The 22,639-nt window shown below is 37.4% G+C and overlaps 1 protein-coding gene and 1 long non-coding RNA gene across 7 annotated transcripts in view; one reads left to right on the top strand and one right to left on the bottom strand.

Annotated features, from left to right (window-relative positions):
• The window catches only part of LOC119869295, a 69,935-nt gene extending 66,258 nt beyond the window's left edge, over window positions 1-3,677 (top strand). Inside the window, exon 5 of one of the 2 annotated variants that reach the window (XR_005370747.1) lies at window positions 3,534-3,677. This is a non-coding gene — a long non-coding RNA (uncharacterized LOC119869295). Of the gene's footprint in view, window positions 1-2,568; window positions 2,721-3,533 lie in introns of those variants that run through there. The other variant, XR_005370748.1, reaches the window with a different exon arrangement.
• Window positions 1-22,639, bottom strand: part of HHIP (hedgehog interacting protein) — a 93,594-nt gene that overhangs the window by 13,028 nt on the left and 57,927 nt on the right. For all 5 annotated transcript variants that reach the window (XM_038558889.1, XM_038558890.1, XM_038558888.1 and 2 more), the window contains exons 7-11: window positions 22,060-22,203; window positions 18,138-18,259; window positions 15,384-15,507; window positions 14,296-14,426; window positions 12,128-12,209 (exon numbers count right to left, since the gene is read on the bottom strand). In XM_038558889.1, coding sequence (XP_038414817.1) covers window positions 12,128-12,209; window positions 14,296-14,426; window positions 15,384-15,507; window positions 18,138-18,259; window positions 22,060-22,203 — 603 coding nt within the window. The remainder of the gene's footprint in view (window positions 1-12,127; window positions 12,210-14,295; window positions 14,427-15,383; window positions 15,508-18,137; window positions 18,260-22,059; window positions 22,204-22,639) is intronic.

Genomic DNA, 22,639 nt, shown 5'->3' with positions numbered 1-22,639 from the left:
ATGACAGCCCATCTTTTTTTTTTTTTTTTTTTAAGTCATTTTCTTTCTTTTTCAATATGGGACTTGAACTCATGACCCTGAAATCAAGAGTCCCATGATTTACTGACTGAGCCAGCCAGGTGCCTCAAGGATAATCATCTCTTACAGAACTTCACTTCTCTCTCTTTTTTTTTTAAATTTTTTTTTGTTTATTTATGATAGTCACACAGAGAGAGAGAGAGGCAGAGACACAGGAAGAGGGAGAAGCAGGCTCCATGCACCAGGAGCCCGATGTGGGACTCGATCCCAGGTCTCCAGGATCGCGCCCTGGGCCAAAGGCAGGCGCTAAACCGCTGCGCCACCCAGGGATCCCCAGAACTTCACTTCTCTTAATGAATGGGTTCCCCTATCTCCTTTCCTATCCCAATTGAAATGAAAGCTTTCTGACATATTCAATCCTCCTCAAGACTAGTCAGTCACTCACTCAGGCAAGTGCTATGCTCTTCATGGGGTAAGACATAAACAAAACAGGGTCCCAAACCTCATGGAGATACCATGGGGCAGACATTAGAACACAAAAGTATAATGCAGTGTAACTTTTGTTATGATATAGGTGCATGTGAAGTAACACAAGAATATAGACAAGGAAGCAATTAGTTTAGGACTGAAGGATGTTTTAGAAGATGACATTTAAACCACCAAAATATTTTATCTCCTTCAATTACTTATATTCATAGTAGTTAGGAAAACACTAGAAACTTTCTCAAATGCTTTTTCTGAACTATAAACTCCATGAAGACAAATGTTTCCCTGTCTTCTTTTGTGTCCCCCAGGAGCTAGGAAAATGTGTAGCATATGGAAAATAGTCTGTTGAATGAATAAATAAGAATATGGAGTTTTAAGAGAGTGTTTCTTTTCTGTGCTGAGTAAAGATATTAGGAATATACAGACTATTTAGGGGAGGGATATCATTAAAATCTAGTTGTTATACTTTTATATCATAAGTTTAAAACTAAAAATACTTGCTATATTTCTCTCCATTGCCTAAATTAACTCAAGTCTTCCAAAATTCTTTTAAGGCATGATCAAATTCATTTTAAATGAAACTGTTTTCTTTATATTAATTATAATCATGGTAAATAAATAACAGACTAATAAGTATTCATGACACTAAGATAGGATTATTTTCTCCTCCAGCTGGGAATTAAGTCAATGTTGAAATTCATTTTTCTGGTTATATATTGGTAAAGTCTAACAAAGAGTTTTGGTCTTCCCAATCATTCTCCTCCACTCACTCTCTGTTCTAGTGATATTTCTTCCTTCCATTGAAAAGAATAAAGTTTCTTACAAGCAAAGAGGAACCAGAAAAGGGAATAAAACAAAGAAATTTGAACTTAATTATTAGTGTCACCTAGAAATAGACCATAATATTCGTACATAATTATTACATATACACACTACATGGAATCTAAACAAAAATCTAGAGTATATACCTGTAGTAGGTTTCCCCATTTTTCATTCTTATTTTTATTGGCCTGGAAAATTAGGTGTTTTAATGTAGATATACTAAGATATCTTTTAAACAATTACTTTTTAACTTTAGGATCCTTACCTCTCCTGAATAAAGTCCAAGGTAGCTTTCAAAGCAGGAAACTTACACAAAAGGATATTAGGTTTATAATAAAGAATGTATCAGACCCATTTGTTGACAGTTATTTCTATAGTCCTCAAACATAATTTAAATCAGAAAAACACACTTTATAAACCTTGTACCTGACAATGAAACAATAAGGACTAGTGCCAAAAATTGTCCAACATTCTTTAATGCATAAAGCATTGTTTCTGGAATTTAAGATGTTTTTTTTTAGAAACCTTAGAAAACCAGAACCCCTTTGTCTGGTTTTGAGTAGAGGCATAAAGGTTTTAGATACTTTCTTGAATTAAAAAGAGTTGTAGGGTAGCCCGGGTGGCTCAGCGGTTTGGCACCTGCCTTCAACCCAGGGCGTGATCCTGGAGACCTGGGATCAAGTCCCACGTCGGGCTCCCAGCATGGAGCCTGCTTCTCCCTCTGCCTGTGTCTCTGCCTCTCCCTCTCTCTCAAGAATAAATAAATAAAATCTTAAAAAAAAAAAAAAAAAAGGTTGTAACATATCCCATGTGATGACTTTTTGTGATTAGCTAAAGCCAACCCAGTGAATGTCTCTAGGTTATGAGATTATAAATATTTTTAATTTTATGATATTAAATTAATAATGAATAAGTAAATCAATAAATGAGAAATATTCTGTATATCCATACAGAAGCACAGGATAAATCCTGTCTGAGTAGGCCTGCTCTTCAGATTGAGAGTGTTAGAAATCTTTTGTGTTTTTTATAAAAAGTAAAGAGATTTCATTCTGAAATTTCTGTTAGGGTCTTATATTTTAAATTCATGTTATTGTAAACCAAGGTAAATAAACCATAAGTAATACTCACTTATAAAATCCTGACTCATTAAGGGGTTTCAGAAGAAGCAATAATTCTATAGGTTCTCTTAATCAACCATCTGCTTAATGGTGGAAGGTGATGTAAGAACTGTCTTACTCTTAGGGCACTTCGGTGGTTCAGTCGGTCAAGCAGTTAAGCGTCTGCCTTTGAATGGAGTCATGATCCCTGGGTCCTGGGATTGAGCACCGCATCAAGCCCCCCATCAATCCTCCTGCTCCACAGGGAGTTGTCTTCTCCCTCTCCCTCTCCCTCTCCCTCTGACCCACCCTGCTCTCTCTCTCTCAAATGAATAAATAAAAAATCTTTAAAAAAGGAACTGTCTTATTCTTTTATATATATTCACATTGAGACACTTGGAAAGGTGTTCCTTTGCAACTGTAAACTTTGCAAAACTGGTTTTCTTCCATGTTTTTCCTATTCTCATGAGAAACAACAAAGTGCTAAGTCTAAATCTTTACCACCCATAGCATGGTGCCAGACCAGAAGAACCAGCATCACCTAGGAAATTGTTAGAAATACAGACTATCAGGCCCCTCCATAGACTTACTGATTCTACACTTTCGTCAGGTGATTCACATACATATTCAAATTTGAGACCCACTGTTCTAAGTTAAGGCCATTTCCCAGCCAGTAGCAAATAATGTGGCCATGAATTAGTGTGGCCAGGGGCCTCCAAGTAGAGAATGCTTTGAAATTGTATGCTTGGATGGAAGTCTTCACCTCTACACAAAAAGGCAGGCTTTGGAAGCCACCACAGATTCTACGGTTTAACGAGTTTCCTCACTGTGAACATTTTGATATGCAGCAATAATCTGTAACCACTGCTTATTTCTAAAACCAATACTCAGCACTTTACGTTAAAAAAAAAAAAAGGTAAGGGGGTGGATACTTCTCATGATGGGATAGATTTTACTGTTTTCCACCTGTCTAGCTTGGTAGGACTGCATGGTCATCTCTCACATACTCCTTTCAATGCTTTTCTCCAAGGTCAACACATAAATTGATTTTTCTTTAAGTCTGGATGTTCACTAAATTCTTTTTGTTTACATTGATATTTATCTTTTCAGAGTCAGTTTACCTACAAGGAGTAGAATTTGGGATTCCACTGAATTTGCAGCCTGTTTTAGGACTACAGATAACCATTTTGTGGCAGCTAGTACATGATACAAATTCCACTTGGTTGTACGGAATCTTACACATTCATAATACAATCATATTCAGGTAAAAGAACAGCGAAAATGGAATCTATTTCTGCATAACCATGCAACGTTTGTCTCTTTGGGACGTCATGGCAGTATAGATGGCAATACCATTTCCTAATAGTATTTTTCAAGTACCATTTGAGGTATTATTTTTAAAAATTATTTGCTTATTTAAGTCATCTCTATACCCAACATGGGTCTTGAACTCACAACCCCGAGATCAAGAATCTTATATACTCTTCAGATTGAGCCCCAGCCAGGTGCCCCTATTTGAGGTATTCTTAAGGAATACTGTCCTTGACATTATATCACATGTAGGCTGCAAAAATATTTTTACATACGTCCCAAGCAATCTTGATACTGGAGTAGAGGGAAACAGTTCAAATTCAGGAAGAGCTCTGAACTTATATACATTCTGTGTCATATTAAAATTTTAAATTTGTATTGTATATTTATAGAATTTCAATTTAGGATGAATAAAGCCAGTGTTTCGTCTTCTTTCCAGATATCACTTTGAACTACTATATTTCTCTCTTGTGCAACGTGCTGAAAAAGTGGACCTGGGTCTCGACCCTTTTTTCTGAGACCAATGTTGTCTTCATGTTGAGGTCTGCAATTTAAATGCTGAGCATGTGCTCACTCAAAATAGTGCTGATTGGTGGTTAGGCTGAGACTAAGCAAGCTGTAAATTCAAAGGGGAAACATGCACTGATGATTTGGTGAAGGGGACTGTGGGTCTAGAAGTATCTACTAGCCCAGTGTTTTTTCCAGTCAACTGTCCCTCTTTAGGAGAAAGGCACCCATATTTAAGGCCTTGTTAATCTCACTATCCAAACACCACCACCACAATACACAAGTATGTAAAAGGGTGTGTGGATGTCCTTCATTCAACTTTTCAGGTTAACTCAATGTATATATATTTCCATGGGAAAATGAGGAAATGAAAAAGTCATTATTTCCTTAAAGGGAAAACCTAGGAAAAATAATTAAGGAGACTGGATGATAACGTCATTTGCTTTTACAAACCAAAAAAAAAAAAAAGTTCACTTTTATTAAATTGCATTCAATGTCCGTTGCATTTTTCAACGTCCTCAATTCAGAAACTAGACTACCCAATTATTAGCAATGAATGTAGAAAAACAGGCATTTCCATTTTAATTTAATGTACACATTGCTGAAAAATCTTGTATGCTACATAATTGCATACTAAAAATAACAGGGCTTATGGGAAAAACAGGGATGGGACAGACCCCTGAAGATGTGTGCAACTTTGTAACTAAAACACTAAAACAGCAAAACTTGGTTCCTAGTGGGAGAGCTGGGGCAGCCCTGGGAACGCCCCCAGGAGCTGGAGGTTGCCTCAGGGGAGTTCAGGAACACCCAAACCCAAAGTGGAGCGGAGGTGGGCTATGAACACCAGGGTCAAGTAGCACCTGTAGAGAGCCCAGGCTTCAGGAAGGCCCCACTGGGGACAAAAATCCAGTGCGGACACTTGTTTTTCATTTTACCCCTTAGCTAACAGCTGGGCTGAGGGGTTGTGATTTTTCCTGTAATTCTGGCCATACTTGCTTGAAAAGCTACATAATTTCCATGTTATGGAGTCATCATTCTCTTTTATATGGGAGCTAATTAGTGTTAAATGCACAGTGGAGCAGAACGGACTGGGCCGCGGAGCCAAATCATGGCAAATTTTACCTATCACAGTTTCCATAGCTTTCTGGACCATTAATTCGGCAATTGACAGCATATAATATTCTTGCTTAATATTTTTGTCCCAAAGTATTATTTATCTCAAACAATATTTATGTTTTTGATAACATGTGTGATCTCCCACTTTAGAGTAAAAATAAAGTCCTCAGAGAATGGGACTAAGTTCTCACTTATATTTTCCCATTGTAGCAGATAATACATTATCTTGAACACGTGAGCAGATAAAAGATTCTTGTAGATTGATAAAATCTCCTGATTTAAAAATTAAGGTACATTTAAAGTCAATGCCACTGCTTCCTAATATAAAGAAGGAAATATATTCTGTTCAGAATTTTATGTCCAAAAGCAAGATTTGAACTTAAAAACTTAATTCATAAGCCATAATTGATAAAAAATAATGTTAGATACTAAATAAGAAATGTCTATAATTGGGAAAATAGGCATTTTTAAAAAACCACCTTGGTTACATCATAATTCAAGATTTAAAAGCCTACGGTATTTATTTTTTAAAGAAATCACCGAAAAAATATCTTTTTCCACTTAAAGTTGTAGAAGTACCAGTGTTTTAATTTTACATCATAGGAAGTCAGAAATTTTAAATAACACTAAATGCTTTAAATGGGAAACAAAAATTGGACACAAGTTTCTTCCCTTTAAGAGAACACAAGAATGTTGGTTTAAATTCTCTTTCAAGACTCTTAGGGTGACTAATTCCCAAATTTTGATGTTACACTTTTTGATTCATTTGTAAATGTTGACAAAAACAAGTCACATAAGCATTTAACTCGACTACGATGGATTAGTTAAAAAAAAAAGCTGCTAAGATGCTAAGATGCAGTTTTTCCTTTAAAAAAAATAGAGCTTCCAGGATGCATGAGTGGCTCAGTAGTTGTGCATGAGGGTGTGATCCCGGGGTCCTAGGATCAAGTCCCATATCAGGCTCCCTGCATGGAGCCTGCTTCTCCCTCTGCCTATGTCTCTGTCTCTCTCTCTCTGTATATCTCATGAATAAATAAATAAAATCTTTTTAAAAAATAGAGCTTCTTCCACATCCCTGGACCCATTGGTAGATCATGTGACTCTTGGTCTTGAGGTTGTAAGTTTGAGCCCCATGTTGGGTTCAGAGATTACTTAAAAATAAAATCTTACAAAAATAATAAAAAAGAATAAAAAGAAAACCTTCCTGTAGAAAACATCTTTCTACAAATTTATGTAGCGTTTTATGCAAGGTTAAATCTATTTTTATTTCGAGTATTGCAATATCTGATGATAAATTGCCTTACAATCAAATTATAAAAAATTCAGAAGATCTAATAATATCTGACTTTTGTCCCAGGCTAAGAAGAAACATGGTAATTAAAAAGAAATGCTTTTAAGAATTTTTGACTCTTAACAAATGAGTCTCATTTTGAAAAAATATACGCTTCATTATTCGTATTTTTCAATTTATGTCTTTTTAACAAATGCTATTTGTAAGTGGCAACTCAACCAAGTCTTCATTGCAGTCTGTACAATTACTCTAGGAATTGATAATCCAACATTCAAAGTTGATAGTTTAAGGGAGACTGTAATTAGCATAAAACAGAACATTCCTTTGAGTGCCATGGTCATATGCCACATGTCCAGGAAATGGGATATATATATATATGAAGCCTCATATGGACATCTTAAATGACATGGTTTTTAGATACTTTTTTTCTGTGAATCATTATATAATATTTGCTACTCATTTTGAAATAGGTGATGGCTCTACGCAGCAGGGTGTGTGTGACCTGAATATGTTTAAATGTGTGTGCAGATATCTACATATGCAAATCCTGGTAAAGTAGGACTAAAATTCCAGTTACACTTAGACCATTACCATACATTATGTACGTATGCTCGTTCATTCATTAGAAGTTTCTACTTTGATCTTATCCCATTCTTTTATAATAAATCCTCAAAATTTCAAATGCTATATGGCAGCTTGGAAAGGATTTATTAGTCACAAATGTACTAACAAATGCAACACAACATAAAATATAGTACATTAAAACTAAAATGTAAGCAGCAGATAAGAATATAACCACTTTCAGTTATTGGTATGTAAAAAAATAATAACAGCAAACATGTAGAACATGCTTCCTGGTCTTTTGGACTTCAAATCCACCATGCTGAATGGATTTTTATAGGGCATATACTTGTTCATGACCTCCAGTGTTAAGAAATTCTGTCATGTTTGAAAACTAGTCCCTAGTGGAGCCTGTGTCCCTGTTAATAGCTGAAAGGTCAATGGAGCTGCTAAACAGTTTGTATTACTGTCAGGGTGGCCATGAAAACACCGCCTGCAGCAAGAGGACTTGGCAGCTGGGTCAACAGGCACTGTGGGGATTTATCAACCTAGGGGGGCCACTTGCATAAAACTTTGACTGATGAATTGGGACTAGACTGGCTTATTGGGCTAAAGCTTCTCTATTATGTGTGACTTTCTTTAGGATGGCAGAGCTGCCTGCTGGCTCCCTGAGACATATGTGAAGGATAAACAGAACTGATTTCCTCTTATGAAGTGATTTTTTGGAAAAAAAAAAAAACACTCTTTAGCATCCAGTATAATAAGGAGTAGGATGAAGATATTAAGAAAAAAATAAACAAAAGGCAGTAAGTAGGGCCATGGAGGGGAAGAGTGGGGAGGAGGCTGGGGGGAGCTGTTTTTGATACTGGTCACACAGGAGTTTGAGGATACACGTTTCTGTAAAATGACCTCTCAAGCCAGGAATTTGCATTGTTAATTTATAGACCTCTTAAGGGAATGGTCTGTGTGACTTGGTTAGATTACAGATAAATGATATATCAAAATATAGTGAGACTGGGTACACAGTAATTAAATTAATATGATTAAGAATAATTTTGTTTTACAAATTCCTGGAGAAATAACCCTGGAAACGTTTCAAAAAAAAAAAAAAAAGCCATTTGGTGTAAGTTCATCTGATACAAAAATTAAAGAATCTTTGGCAGCAATGTGAAAAAAAAATTGTGTTCTATAAAAATAAAGCTTAGAAGGTACATAACTGTTAGAATTCTTTAATTTCTACCCCACAGGAGCATTTGTTTGATTCTGAAAAGATTTAATTAAGAACACGCATCCAGGACATGATTCGGACATTTGGAAACTAAGTATTAAGAGCTCTTGAAAGCTCCACAGATATTCTTACCCCAGTTTTGGAAAGACAACCTTAAAAGTTGAGAAACCACCTGAAAATAACTCTTGAATGCATAGAATGAATGCCAACAATATTAAAGAACTTACTATGTTTTAAGTGTATTATTTAATTATCTTCAAAAGCGCTCTGTGGAAATGAGGAAGGGGCAGAATGATCATCTGCAGTTTGCTCATCGGCAAAGAGCACAGTAGGGTGAAGTAACTTGATGCAGGGTCTCCCAGTAAGGAAGATTCCGGACACAAGACCAGTTGACTCCCTGTCCTTCCAGGATGCCCCTGTTCCTAGTCTTGATTAGTCTTAGATGGCACAAGTAAATGAAACTAAAATTACTGCCCACCTCTTGTGCTTACTAGAGCAGACAAGACCCAGGACTACAGACTTTTTGAGACCTAGTGAGTTGACTCAGCAAGCTGGATATTGGTATTGACTGGATCCTAACTGCACTCTCTCATGAGATGCAGCTGTTTTACCTTTGACAATATTCCTGAGGTGTTCAATATTCTAGCATGGAGGAAAATTTACTCCTTCTTTACTTTTTCCTTAAATGACTCCTAGGTTTTACTTAAGCCTTAGGAAAACCTGGTTGCAGTCTTACTGCATTTTCACTTTAAAAAATTATAAATAATGATATTTGAATTTTTAAAATATTTTATTTATTCATTCATGACAGGCACAGAGAGAGAGAGAGAGGCAGAGACACAGGCAGAGGGAGAAGCAGGCTCTGTGCAGGGAGCCTGACGTGGGACTCGATCCCAGGTCTCCAGGATCACACTCGGGGCTGAAAGCAGCGCTAAACCACTGGGTCACAGGGGCTGCCCCTTGATATTTGATTTTTATAAAAGGTTATCTTGCCACCCTTTTCTGAGATGGACACTCACTACAAAATGATTTTACACTCATATAAGTGATTATGTAACATATAACTTTAGACCAAATTGCCCTTACAGATTGAGGTGGTAATGCTGTAACCTAATCTACTTTTGCAAGAATGACTTCAGAATATTGCAGATGGTTTTTAAATTCCCTTGTCTTTTTTATATGTGAATGTGTGTATGTATGTGTGTATAAGGAAAAACAGAAAAAAAACATAAATCCTATGGTGAGAAAGAATGTCACTTCTATTACATGTAATATAGAATATAATTTTTTTAAGTAGGCTCCACACCAAGCATGGAGGCCAACATGGGGCTTGAACTCACAACCCCTGAGATCAAGACCTGAGCTGAGACCAAGAGTTTGATACTTAACCAACTGAGCCACCCAGGTGCCCCAACCACAAAAATTTTATGATTCTTTGTTATTCTCTTCCAGGACCATGAGTCAAGTGCTGTTTGAAAATAAGTGATTCTAAAGACAGTAGATCTAAAATACAATTAACCTAAGATTGAATTTGAGTTAGATTTTTTATATAACAAGAAATGTCTATAACAAGAAATGTCTTTTCAGTTGATGAGGCTCTTTCTTCAAATTCTCCCTCAAAAGTTTTGGAGAAACAGTTGGGCTCTGAAGCAGACATTCTGAACTCTGTTACGCTAGTAATTAGCTTGTGTTTCTAAAATAATCCTGTTCACATACACTAAAGTGTCTGCTTATATAAAACTTCAACTCATCTAGGGAGAAATACTATAATAATAAATGTTGGCATCCAAATTGAAACAGCATGAAGCTCCCAACAAATGTTTATGAAAACATTTGTTTTCTTATAGTCAGCTTCATTTTGAAATTTATGCCTATGCCTGTGTATGAGGACAGCATGTTTGGGACTCTGTTACTCCCCCCACCTTCTGAAAACCAAACACACATCTTAACCCTGGCCCCACACGTGACAGGACTCACCAGAAACAGGCACCATAATGAGAAGTCAGGCCTTTCAGGTATGTCACTCTGAGACCACCCTACTAGAGGAGGCCCCAAGATCACAAAGCCAAGGTCCCTTATGGAAACTCTGGTAATTAGACACTAATAATGGACTGAAGGTGTAAAATTCACCTCAATTCACCACCAGCAGACTAAACAATCCAGATGAAGAGAGAAAGATTTTGTGAGAAGACGGAAGAATTCATTCTAATACTACCAGGAAGCCTGTAAAAGCAGATCAACTTTGACAAACATAATGGACTAACGACCACTATTTGGAAAGGAAGAGCATTCGATCTGAGTAAAATCCCTAGCATTATTTTTCATCATGAGAATGCTGCTACTTTGTTTGATTTTTGTTTTAATATTGCCAACTTCAACCGCACAGAAGTGTCTGATATTTTTTTCATTCATTACTTTGCTTTTTACAAAGAGGGCATTCATTTCACACCCAAGGAGGAAAAGGTCTTCTACAAGGCATAGATGGGTACTTCTCTTTCTTTGGAGGAGAATTTGGATTGTTACATAGAGGAGGAATGTGATCAGGGTGTGACAGGTGAGTATATGGGATATGCCGAGAGACCATGTAGAATTGATTACTCCTCTTTTTATTCTGTAGTACCAACACCAACTTACAGTTTTCTCAAGAAACATCATGTTTTGTGGTATGGGAAAAGGATGAAAATCTCTATTTTGTTAGTCTGTGATTTTTTCTGGAAAAAAACATATGCTATGACTTATAAATAATATTTTTAAAGTGGAACTAAATTCATGCTTCTAGGAAGCTTTTTAGGTTATTAGAATTTATTCTTCTAAAAGAGACTTGAAATATGGGAATTTAAATATGCAAATAGGTTCACAAAGATAAGTTAGTACAGAGAGAAATTGAAATTCACAGCATGCTGTACCTACAGTCTGACAACAGGGGTGGTATCTGAGAACTTAGGTTTTGGTAACAGTCATTTCTAAGCTTATGACTAATACATTTTTGATAGTATATAATTTTAGCAGTTGCTGACAGTTCTGCCTTTATTCATGAAATATTCTAATTATGGTTCAAGATAATGCTGTTGTGACGGGCAAGTGGAAAGGAACAGGGGACCAAATGTATTTTTTGAAAGATTCAACATTCAAGTCTTCCTCTTGCTGAGGTAAATGAGGACATTTCTTCAGTTTCCATTTGTTCAGTCACAGAAGCCTGCATGAGAGCTGTGAGCTGCCAGACAGTTTTGAAATAAGGCTCAGATGTTGAACTGCCAAATAGCTTATCTTGATTACCTGATGAAAAAATCATACTAAACAGCTGTCACTTCTGCTAGTATGTTTCCAGTTTTCTGGAAAAAAGAGGAGGGTTTATTGTTTCCAAAATGAAAGCCGAAGCCACAGTCCTACATGTTAGGTCCTCCTCTGGAGTGTAACTGGGCTTGCTGATTCCACAAATAGAATTCGCTCCCTGATAGCACAAAGAATGACAGGAATATGTGGACACATTAAAGCTTTAGAGTCCAGCAGAGTCAAGTCTAGCCCTCACAGCCTGGAGTTGAGGGTCCTCCCAGGCAGCACTTGGCATACTGGCCAAGGCAGAAGCATTCATGTTGGTTGACTGGTAGTTGCAATTCATTACCAATTTGAACACAGTAAAACAACTTGGAGAAACACTACTTGACTTAAAGGAATGTAAAGAGATCTCACCTTTTGGGATCTACAATTTTGTAGAGTTTTCCATTGTGAGTCTGGGTCATACTTTTACTACTCGACAGAATGTAAACTTCACCTGTGAAGACAGAAATACAGTATGTTAATCTATAGTATTATAAGGCCTTCCTTCCTATTGCCTAAACAGGTATTTTATATAAATAGGTAGATGGGATATTTTACATTTATTTTTATATCTATTTATATATCTATGTATATATGTATGTGTAGGTGTATGCATATTTGTGTGTGTGTGTGTGTATCTGTATGCCTATGTATCTCTGTATATCCTCAGGAAATCACTTGCCTGAAGATGATGAGAGTTGCACAAGTCTGCCTTACAGTGCATCCAGAATCCAATCACTTCTTTCCACATCCTGTCCACTCCTATTCCAGAGCAAGGAGACATCCGTCCCTCCTGGATTAAGGCAGCAGCCTCCTAACTTATCTCCCTACTTCTACCCTTTTTCTTCTATGTTTAATTTCAATGTATCATCTATAGAAATTCTTTCAGTCAGATCATTTAAGTTGGGTCATGCTCCTTTGTTTCAATACTTCCAATATCTCTTAGAGCAAAAGTAAGTCCTGACAGTGGCCTATGATGTCCTCCCTTATTGCTCTAACCTTATCTGCATTTTTTAAAGTAATCTCTATACCCAACATGGGGTTCAAACTCATAACCCTGAGATCAAGAGTTGGATGCTTCACTGACTGAGCCAGTCAGGCACCCCCATGTGGCTCTTAAGTAAAGCTAAAGAGTTTCACATTAAAGCATAATTCAAGGAAGATATGTTTAATTTTAATTATAAAGTATACACAATGCTATAGCTTTTGGACACTAAGGATTGTATATGCTTCATTTGTTAGTTCTGCTCCCAACATAGTATTATGTGCAGATAGATGTTTGGATATTTTAACCAATGATGGTGACACTAACAGGATGATTGACAGTGAATCATTTGCAGTAAGGTCTGGGGAAATCAGAATGATTCAGTCACAACATCTAAATATTCATCTCTAACTCTGCCACAAACACTTTAATTCTCATTTATACTTTAAAACTAGAGTTTGCCAGTGAAATTTAAATTCTATAATAGAGGATTTCAGCGAGAAAGAGTATCTCTTGGTACTTTTGAGTGAGCTAGGAGATGTATCAAGGGAAAATTAATTGTAAATGTTTCGATTCTGGAATGAGAAAAAAAGGGATTGGAGTTCTCATCTTTAAGTCATTACAGTCCTATAGCTCTGAAATACACGCTAAGTCTCTTGTTAACCTAAATGAATGGCATGGAACTCTTCCTGATGAATTCTATATTTGATTAATAAAACCCAAACTGGACTTCTAGGGAAAATATTCTGATTTACATGGGAAACACAACTCTTCTTTTTTAACACCTAAAATTCATCCTAGAGGCGAAAGGAGCATAGTGGCCATGGTTTGTTTGGACGCTATTCTTTAGATTGAGTCATTATAAAAGCTACATTTATCTCTATAATTTAAAATTAGGAGGATTTTCACTCTGTGATAGCATTCCAATATCAGCTTCTTTTTGCTTATAAGCTGCATACATTTTCATAACACACCAGCAAATGTATGTTAACACAGATCATCATTCAGAAGATAACTTTTATTCTGTTGGAAAGCAGATCTACAAATTTAGCTTATCATGTACAAACTGCGTGCCTCGATGGACCAAAAAAAAAAAAAAGTTTAGAAATAGAGGATAAGGTGAGGCTGAGATTATAACAAATTTTTTACTTATTCCAAGAGACATGGACAAGTGGAAATGCTTTCAGATAGAGAACAGAAACCAATGAGCTCAGATTTTCTAAAATATCAGTAGACATTTAAGATTTTCTCTTTTTAGGACTAAAAATTTCTTTTTTTGTTGCCTTCATTACAAACAACTGCTTTGTTAGTTTTATATTTTTGGAGTGGAAATAAGATTTAAAGACACCCCCCCCCCCCCCCCCCCCCCGAGAAAGGTCATTGGGAGAGAATAGGTAGCTGGGCCGTCTCTAATCTCCATGGTAGGTCACCCTTGCTGCAGGTACACTGCCAGCAAATGGAGGATGAGATTGTTACACTTATTCTTCAGAACAAAACAAAGCCTCTTGGGCAAGGGAGTGAGAATGGAATTTCATAGAAATAGTGTGTACAGTACCTAATTCATCTTCTCCAAATCCCAATATGTGACCTGAAAAGTAACCTCTACAGGAACCACTGTTGCCGAGACAGAGTGGTTTTTCTTGCCATTGCTTGCTCACAGGACTTTGCTGGAGGGTTAAGAAATTCCTACAACAAAGAGATACCGTAAACTTACAATGAAAATAAGCTTTAGCTTAAAAAAAAACCACAATAAAATTCTTAAAATAAAACTCACAATGAATAATTGTGCCATAAACCTGGCTTCTAAAAGGAAAAATAAAATAGCCCATAATGTGTGCGAATACTGTGAAATTTTCATGTGGTGAGAAAGTACTTAAAGATGGTATTTTGTTTGGAGGGGGGCACTAAAAGTACCTGAGTATGAGAAAAGCCCTCCCCTTCATCCAGAGAATGATACTTCCTCTCCAGGACTAGACTCCATGCTGTGCTATTAATCAGAGAGAGGGACAGGGGGGAGATCATGGGGTCAGTAAACTTTTCTGGTTCCTTTTAGCGACCAAGCATATCAGCTCTGCCATATGCCTGAATGCCAGTGACTTGGGAAACAAGATTCATAATTTGGGTTTCATCACAGAGTTCCTGAAATCGTCCACAAAGTGACCTCGAAAAATTAGGCTAAGATTTAATTTTGTAGTTTTCTTATTGACAGAGACAAATTAAGTTCTCTAAAACTCCTGAAAGTCTGGCAAAAATAAAGGTTCTGAGCCTTCCATTTCCAAATAATTTGGAAAATATTCACACAACTCATGTATAACAATAGTTTTCAAATTACTCATTATCATGGTAAAATTATGTTAAGGATGAAGGGAAAAGCCTACATGATATGAAAAGTCCACCTGAAGACTTCTCTGCTCCAAAAAATTATTTTATGAACTTAATCAAATTTGTTTAAAGAGCATCTCTTAGGAAGTTCTTTAATTAAACTGTCATACATAATGAAACAATGAGAAAATAATAATCTTTATGGGTGTTCCAGACCTGACTCCCAAAGGGAGACAATCATTTAAATATTTTATGGTAGTGTGTCCACTCATCAATGGATATGTCATTTGATACATCAAATTGTGGTATCAGGAAACCTACCCATTACGATCTCCAAACACATAGCTTCCATACAGTCTTTCAGACTGGCAGCCTCGGTAAACAAATCCACCAACCAAAGGACCATTACTGAATGGCTTGAATTCTAAAAGTGATGGCTCACTTTCTGGAAAGAAATAAACACAACATTAGATCAAATGAAATATTTTTATGAAATAAAAGTAACACAGGCTCAGTAATATTATTATGGTAATTTACGTTAAATTTGAAATGTGTTCCATGATGAAATGTGTTCCATGATGAATACTTGTTATAGATATTTAATAAATATAATTGTCTGTGGCTAAAATAGTATGACATATAAAGAGCTTCCCTGTGCAGCTTATTGAAATGGGGATGCTCTGCAATGCTTGTTGTTAAAATTGCCACACATACCAAATTTTCAATAAAATTAGAATCTGAGTATTTTGGAAATCATGGTTATTTACTTAAGAACTAAAGTATTTTATTTTATTTTTTTTTAGTTTTTTAGTTTTTGAACTAAAATATTTTAAAAAATAATAATTTTGGGGCACCTGGATGGCTCAGTAGTTGAGCACCTGACTTTGGCTCAGAGTATGATCTCAGGGTCCTGGGGGCCAGTCCCACACTGGGCTCCCTCAGCCTATGTCTCTGCCTCTCTCTCTGTCTCTCATGAATAAATAAATAAAATCTTAAAAAAATAATAATTGTTTTAATATTGATTTTTTGGTAGAAATGCTTCTGCATATGTTTAGTAAATTAAGCCAGACCTCTGTCAAGTCATATAAAATGTTTGAAAGTTCATATTTTAATGAAAATAAAAGTATAGTACATAAAAGTTCTTTGAACCACATTTGTATATTTTAAAATATCATCACTCAAGTAATATCTTCATTTAAACCATTTTAATAGTTTTGTTTATAGAGTTGTATGATTAACAATGTTATTGCAGCCATTCTTTTTAATTACATGTGTGTAGTCAAATATCTCAATCTTTCCACGCATGTCATTATATACTTGAATACATTTACACTAATTGCAATGGAAAAGATTGAAAGCCAGTTGCAAATTAATCTGAAAATTTATTATGTGCTTCATGTCAATAAGTCAGTATCAATAGGCAGTATTTTAGGCAAAAGCTTTTGTGGGAAGATGGTAATTTTGAGTAATTCTCCTTTCCCACGTGGTTATGGTGACTGTATTTTAAAAAGTAGAAAAGATTAAGTTTTAACTAGTTCACTGAAAGGCAGCATAACTGAATGGTGAAGGTCATGACCTCTGTAATGAGTCATCCTGGGTTCAAATCCAGGCCTTGCCACTTTGTGTTGTATGATAATTAGCCTCTCTGTGTCTCAGGTCCCTCATCTGTACAATGTGGCCAATAGCAGGACTCACTACACAGAGTTGTTTGGTGAATGCAATGGGTCAAGTTTATAAAGTTACTAGGGGGCTGGCATGTAGTAAGTCCTGTGGATGTGGTTATTTTGTTTTCTGCTTTATTGAAGTCAAGATGACAAAGAAAGTTGTAAAGTATTTAAAGTGTGCATCATGGCGATTTGATATATGTGTTTGCTGTGAGAGGACTCTGCGGATGTGTTTTGAAAACATAAATGTAACGTTATCAATAGTGTAGCCAGTTTCTGCTGAACCCCAATGAATGTGATCGAGAATTTAGTTTAATCTACAAATATAGCCAAAATTCCATCAAACCAGTGACTCATAAGATTTTTTTTCAAACCACATCATTCTTTGGTTTGGCTTTCAGAAGATGCACACACACACACACACACACACACACACACAAATACCTGAAAAAAAATTAAGTAAAATAACTGAATACCACTGAGCTAACACAGCTGCTTCATTCCTGGCGCTAAATAAATATCTGCATTGAATGAGTAAATAGAAGGAGCATTCAATTTAATAATCCTAATCTACTGTGTTCTCTGAATCATAATAATCTATATATTGCTTCCTCCAAAAGAAGTAAATAGGAAAACACCGAAAAATATTAAGCTTTTTGGCCTTCATTATGCAACTTGATTTTGTATATATATCTCTAAAACTCTTTAGGAACACCTGGGTGGCTCAGTGGTTGAGCATCTGCCTTTGGCTCCAGGCATGATCCCAGGTCAGAGGTCGATTCCCACATCAGGCTCTCTGCAAGAAGCCAGGTTCTCCCTCTATGTCTCTGCCTCTCTGTCTGTGTCTCTCATGAATAAATAAATAAAATCTTAAAAATAAAAATAATGTCTAAACATCCCATTTTCATGACATGGGTAAATAACAAGTCTATTAGGTTGTTTTCTCTAAAATAGCACCTTAAAAATTACATTCTTATTTGAAACACATAATTTTTCTAATTGCTGAGACTAGCATATTGGGTATTGAAAAAGTTCTTACCTTTAACTTGTTTTTTCCTCTGTATATAAGATGTGAAGACAAGTTCTCCTTCATGTATCAAATAAAGAGAACTTATTCATTTTGACTCTCAGATGAGCAAAATATAAACAGCTAATTTTTTAAGATCCATTAAATTTTTGGACCTACAGAGCTCACTTCAACCCATGGGAAAGGTAATTCCCCAAACTGAACTCTTGGGGCTTGTAAGTGTCACTGGACCTTTAGACTTGTGCAATTTAATCCCTTACCACTGTTAGGTCAGTGTTTTTATGCTTTCCCAAATTTTGCAGAAATCCTTTTCTCTTCAGTTAATATAGTAAAATAAAACAAAGCCCAAACTGAAGCCAAATCAACGAATTATGCTCTACTTACCATAATCTTTCCCTTTTATTATCTGTAGGATTCTGGCAGATGATCTGTTCTTTCCATTGGAGTCTGAACAAAGTATTGTTAAATTGATGTTTATATCAGTGGGGTGTCGATCCACAGCACATCTGCATAACACATGGGGGACATCCATGAATTCCTACCAGGGTTTTTTTCTAAACTCATACTGGAGATTCCTGACTTAGGAACCCTATTGTGGACTGGCAAGAACCTTGTAAGCTATTTCATTTGGATCCTCAACAGAAACATTCAGATTTTTTGTTTACTCTGCTGAAGCTAAATGACCTCTGGAGAATATTTCCTTATTTCCCTTGGTATCTCCCTCTAATATGAATGTGCACTGTGACTTAAAACATTTGTTGGTTTGTTATGAGGTATGAGAACCAGCAGCAGCAGCAGCAATTCACAGTTGCAACACACAAATCAGAATTAGTTTTGGCATTAGTTTTGTGTTTTTTACATGGGATTGCTATATTCTAAAGCTCAAGCTGCTCTAGCAAAGGAAAGAAAGTGAGCACTACAATTTAGAGAATAAAATAAAGCTGGTCCTCATGACCACTGCACTCTTCTACACTGACTTTGTTTTCATCTCACCTGCAATCTGGAGCTAGAATATTTCTATGACGTAAGCCATTGACTGTGAACTCCATGAGCACAGGGACCACTTCCAGCTTCTTTATCACTGTATTTTTGTTACCTAATTCAAACCCAGGAACATAAAACGGGTTCAATATTTGTTGGATGTTTAAGTTCATGAGGGAATGGGCATGTGAAGCTTGGGTTGGGGAAAAAATTAAGCTGTATAATATAATTTTTGAAGTTCTCACAAATGTGGAAAATAGTGTTAAATTGTTTTCAGGTTTCTCAACTTTGACATTATTGACATTTTGAGCCAGATAATTCTTTGAGCAGGGGACTGGAAGGTGGAGGAGAGGGGAGGTTCTGTAAGGAACACTAGGATGTTTAGCAGCACCTTTGGCCTCCAGCCACTAGATGTCAGTAGCCGAACCCCTCCAAAAATGTTTTTAGACCCTGCCAAATGTTCACTGGAGGCAAAATCAGGCCATTGGGAATCACTGTTTTAGATCAACAAAATACATTAATGACTTGACAACCAAACCAAACCATTTTGGGGCTATTAAATAAAATAGAAAAAAAAAAAAAAAAAAAACAACCTGAGAGTAAGTTCTGGATCTTAAAAGATGTTAAGAGTCATATGTAGCAATCATCTCAACAGTAACAACTACAAAACAAAAACTGTTACATCCAAATGATCCCATTCATAATAGGGAAACTATAAGCCTGACCTGCCAAAGATGAGTTAGTTGTTCTGTGGCAACAGTCCCTTTATTGTCCTCTTTAATTCAATGATTCACAGAGTACAATGCCTGGCAGGGAACATGACACAGACATGATGTGACTTAAGGTGGAATTAAATCCATACGGGGGGGCAGCCTGGGTGGCTCAGCGGTTTAGCACCTGCCTTCAGCCCAGGGTCTGATCCTGGAGACCCCGGATCGAGTCCCATGTCAGGCTCCCTGCATGGAGCCTGCTTCTCCCTTGCCTGTGTCTCTGCCTCTCTCTCTCTCTCTCTCTCTGTGTGTGTGTCTCTCATGAATAAAAAAATAAAATCTTAAAAAAAAGAAAAGAAAATATATAAAAAAAATAAATCCATACAGGGGGAGAAATTTTCCCTGTATTGTCTTTCTTGTAAAGATGGAGAAACCGAGACAAAAGAAGGTCTGACCTCTTTCTATCCAGAAAAGAGTAAATCTAGAAGAAAAGGCCAGGTCTCCCGAAGGTGGGGAAGCCATCAGTCCTAGCTCAGGATGAATATTATGGCCACTGTGAACCACCTGGCCCTTCTAACCTTTACTTTCTTATGGAAAAAAAGAGGTCAGACAGTGAAGCTTCTCTGTATGATACCATGTGGTGGGTACATGTCATTATGTATCTTTCCAAATCCATAGAGTGTACAACCTCCAGGCAGCCCTAAGGTAAACTCTGGACTTTGGGTGATAACGAAGTGTCAGTGTAGGTTCATCCATTGTAACAATGTCCCACTCCAGTGGTAGATGTTGCAAATGGGGAGGCTACGCCTGCGTGGGGGCCAGGTGGTCTATGGGAAATATCTAGGCCTTCTGTTCAATGCCAGCTACCACAGAGTCCTGCTGAGGGGCATAAATGAGATAATGGGGTAAGATACTTAGTACAGTACTCTGCACCCAAGTGCTTAATACAAGCCAGTTTTACTTTTAGCCAATAATTGTTTTAGTTTCCTTTCTGCTTTATTAAATCTTTCTCTGCTTGAAATACTCTTGGAGGGAGGCACGACTTCCCTTTAGCCCGCTGCTGCCAGCAGGTAAGACTCCACAGCACAGGCATCCTGCCACTTGCAAGACCTGTCAAGCGCCTCACCCTGTGTTTTTGCAGTGAGGGTCCAGGACCCCCGGGAAGGTTGCATGAAAACCCCAGTGAGATTGTGGTGACTCAGGCAGCTTCACTTCAAAGTGCTGCTTTGCGGTGGTATCTGTGAGTTCTGAGCTATAGGAATGGAATGTGACAGTTTCCTCCACATCCTGAACCCACCTTAAGTATTCCCTGTCGCACAGATTTTAAGATCTGCTGAGATGCCAAAAAGGAAATGAACTGTAGACTTGGACTTTGATGGAGGGGAGATGAAGGGCATGAGGGATTATAAAAATAAAAAGTTTGAGAAATACTCACCTTGCACATAGTGAACACTCAATAAACATTAAATAGCAATAATAACCTAGCCAGTAAATGAATGAATATGGCCAAATATCCCATAGTATGAATAAGAGACCACAGATTGAATCAAGCTTTCATCATAGAATTGCTATATTATGCTTCATAGCATTTTTAAGTGTACCCCAAATTTCTCACTCTATATACATCTTAGTATTCCTTTCTTTATAGTTCATTATAGTAAACAGTCCATATGAATTACTTTAGTATTTACCATTTTTTTAAGTGAAAATATGTTAACATTGGGCTCAACTCCTTACAAACTGACACTGATCATCATATATTAAGTGAAACTATGATAAGAACTATAATTTATTTAAAACTACCAGGTGTGTCAGGCCCTTTGTGCTTTACTTCTAGATTTGTATTAAATCATTATAGCACCCTTACAAGATAGCTATTACCACCTCCAGTTAATGTATATGGAAATGGGGCACTTCTTGGTTTTGGCTCAGGGAGGGATGGAACCCCACGTGGGGCTCAGTGCTCAGTGTGGAATCTGTTTAAGATTCTCCCTTGACCTCTGCCCCTCCTCTCCTCTCTCTCAAATAAATAAATAAATGTTTTTAAAAACTAAACTTAAAAAATTACTGTGTATGGAAAATTTCATTTAGAAGGGTTTTTTTTTTTTAAATTTTTATTTATTTATGATAGTTACAGAGAGAGAGAGAGGCAGAGACACAGGCAGAGAGAGAAGCAGGCTCCATGCACCGGGAGCCTGACGTGGGATTCGATCCCGGGTCTCCAGGATCGCGCCCTGGGCCAAAGGCAGGCGCCAAACCGCTGCGCCACCCAGGGATCCCCATTTAGAAGGGTTTAAGGAGAAAATTTAAAAGGTCTGTTATCTCTCTCAGTTTGAACAACTGAAGTCTTCATTACACGAGTCCAACAGTGTTGATCTAATAACACTCTAGAACCTTATGGCAATTTTTCTCCATGAATGTGTTCCTTTACATATGTCTACTCTGTCTCCTCAATCTGCTTCACACATTAATAGAAGAAAGAGTGTTCAGATAATGAGCTGGTGATTTTGGAGGCGCAGCCTTGGATGCCACCCATGGATGCTCCTCTTTCTTCTCCCAGTTCCCGAGGCCCGGCCTGTCTTTATGGCAGGCAAGAGGACAAGATTGCTTCTCACCTGCCTGGATCATGCAGGCCGTGTGCAAACACTTCTGGGGGCTGGTTGGTGCTGTTGAAATGCGGATTGCTCCTCGGTATGGAGTAAGGCACATTGCACATATCCGTGTCCACGTCCAGTCGGAGCACTGAACCTGTGAAATCACTGAGAAATTGTAGGACAACGTTCAGTGTGTTCTGCTTCCGTTATGTACTTCACCTAAACCGAAATGTGGGGAGTTGCTCTATGGTCAAAAGAATTCCCTCCCTCGAGACCGAAGTATTAATGCTACATCTTCCATATTGCGGGAAATGGAAGCAGGGGGAGTCTGGTTTCAGACAAGCGGCACACCGAGACGCAGCCCTCGGGGCCAGGCTGCAGCACCCTTACTGAGCCGCATCTTGCAGCTGCTCCGCAGCCTTAGCCCATGCACGCAGGGTGGCAGCCCAAGGGCGCGGGGGCTGTGTGTATCTGGGGGCGCAGTGTAAACCTGGCCCCGGATAATGCACTTTACAACTCTGGCTACGAGGCCTTCCCAAAATACCCTCCAGCATACGACTGAATTCTTCTTCTCTACTTTACAAATGCACTCATAACCAAA

This window comes from Canis lupus, chromosome 15 (assembly GCF_011100685.1).
Source record: "Canis lupus familiaris isolate Mischka breed German Shepherd chromosome 15, alternate assembly UU_Cfam_GSD_1.0, whole genome shotgun sequence".
In the NCBI taxonomy this organism is placed as follows: Eukaryota; Metazoa; Chordata; class Mammalia; order Carnivora; family Canidae; genus Canis; species Canis lupus.
Note: the sequence above shows the minus strand (reverse complement) of the source record. Positions and strands in the feature narration are given on the sequence as shown.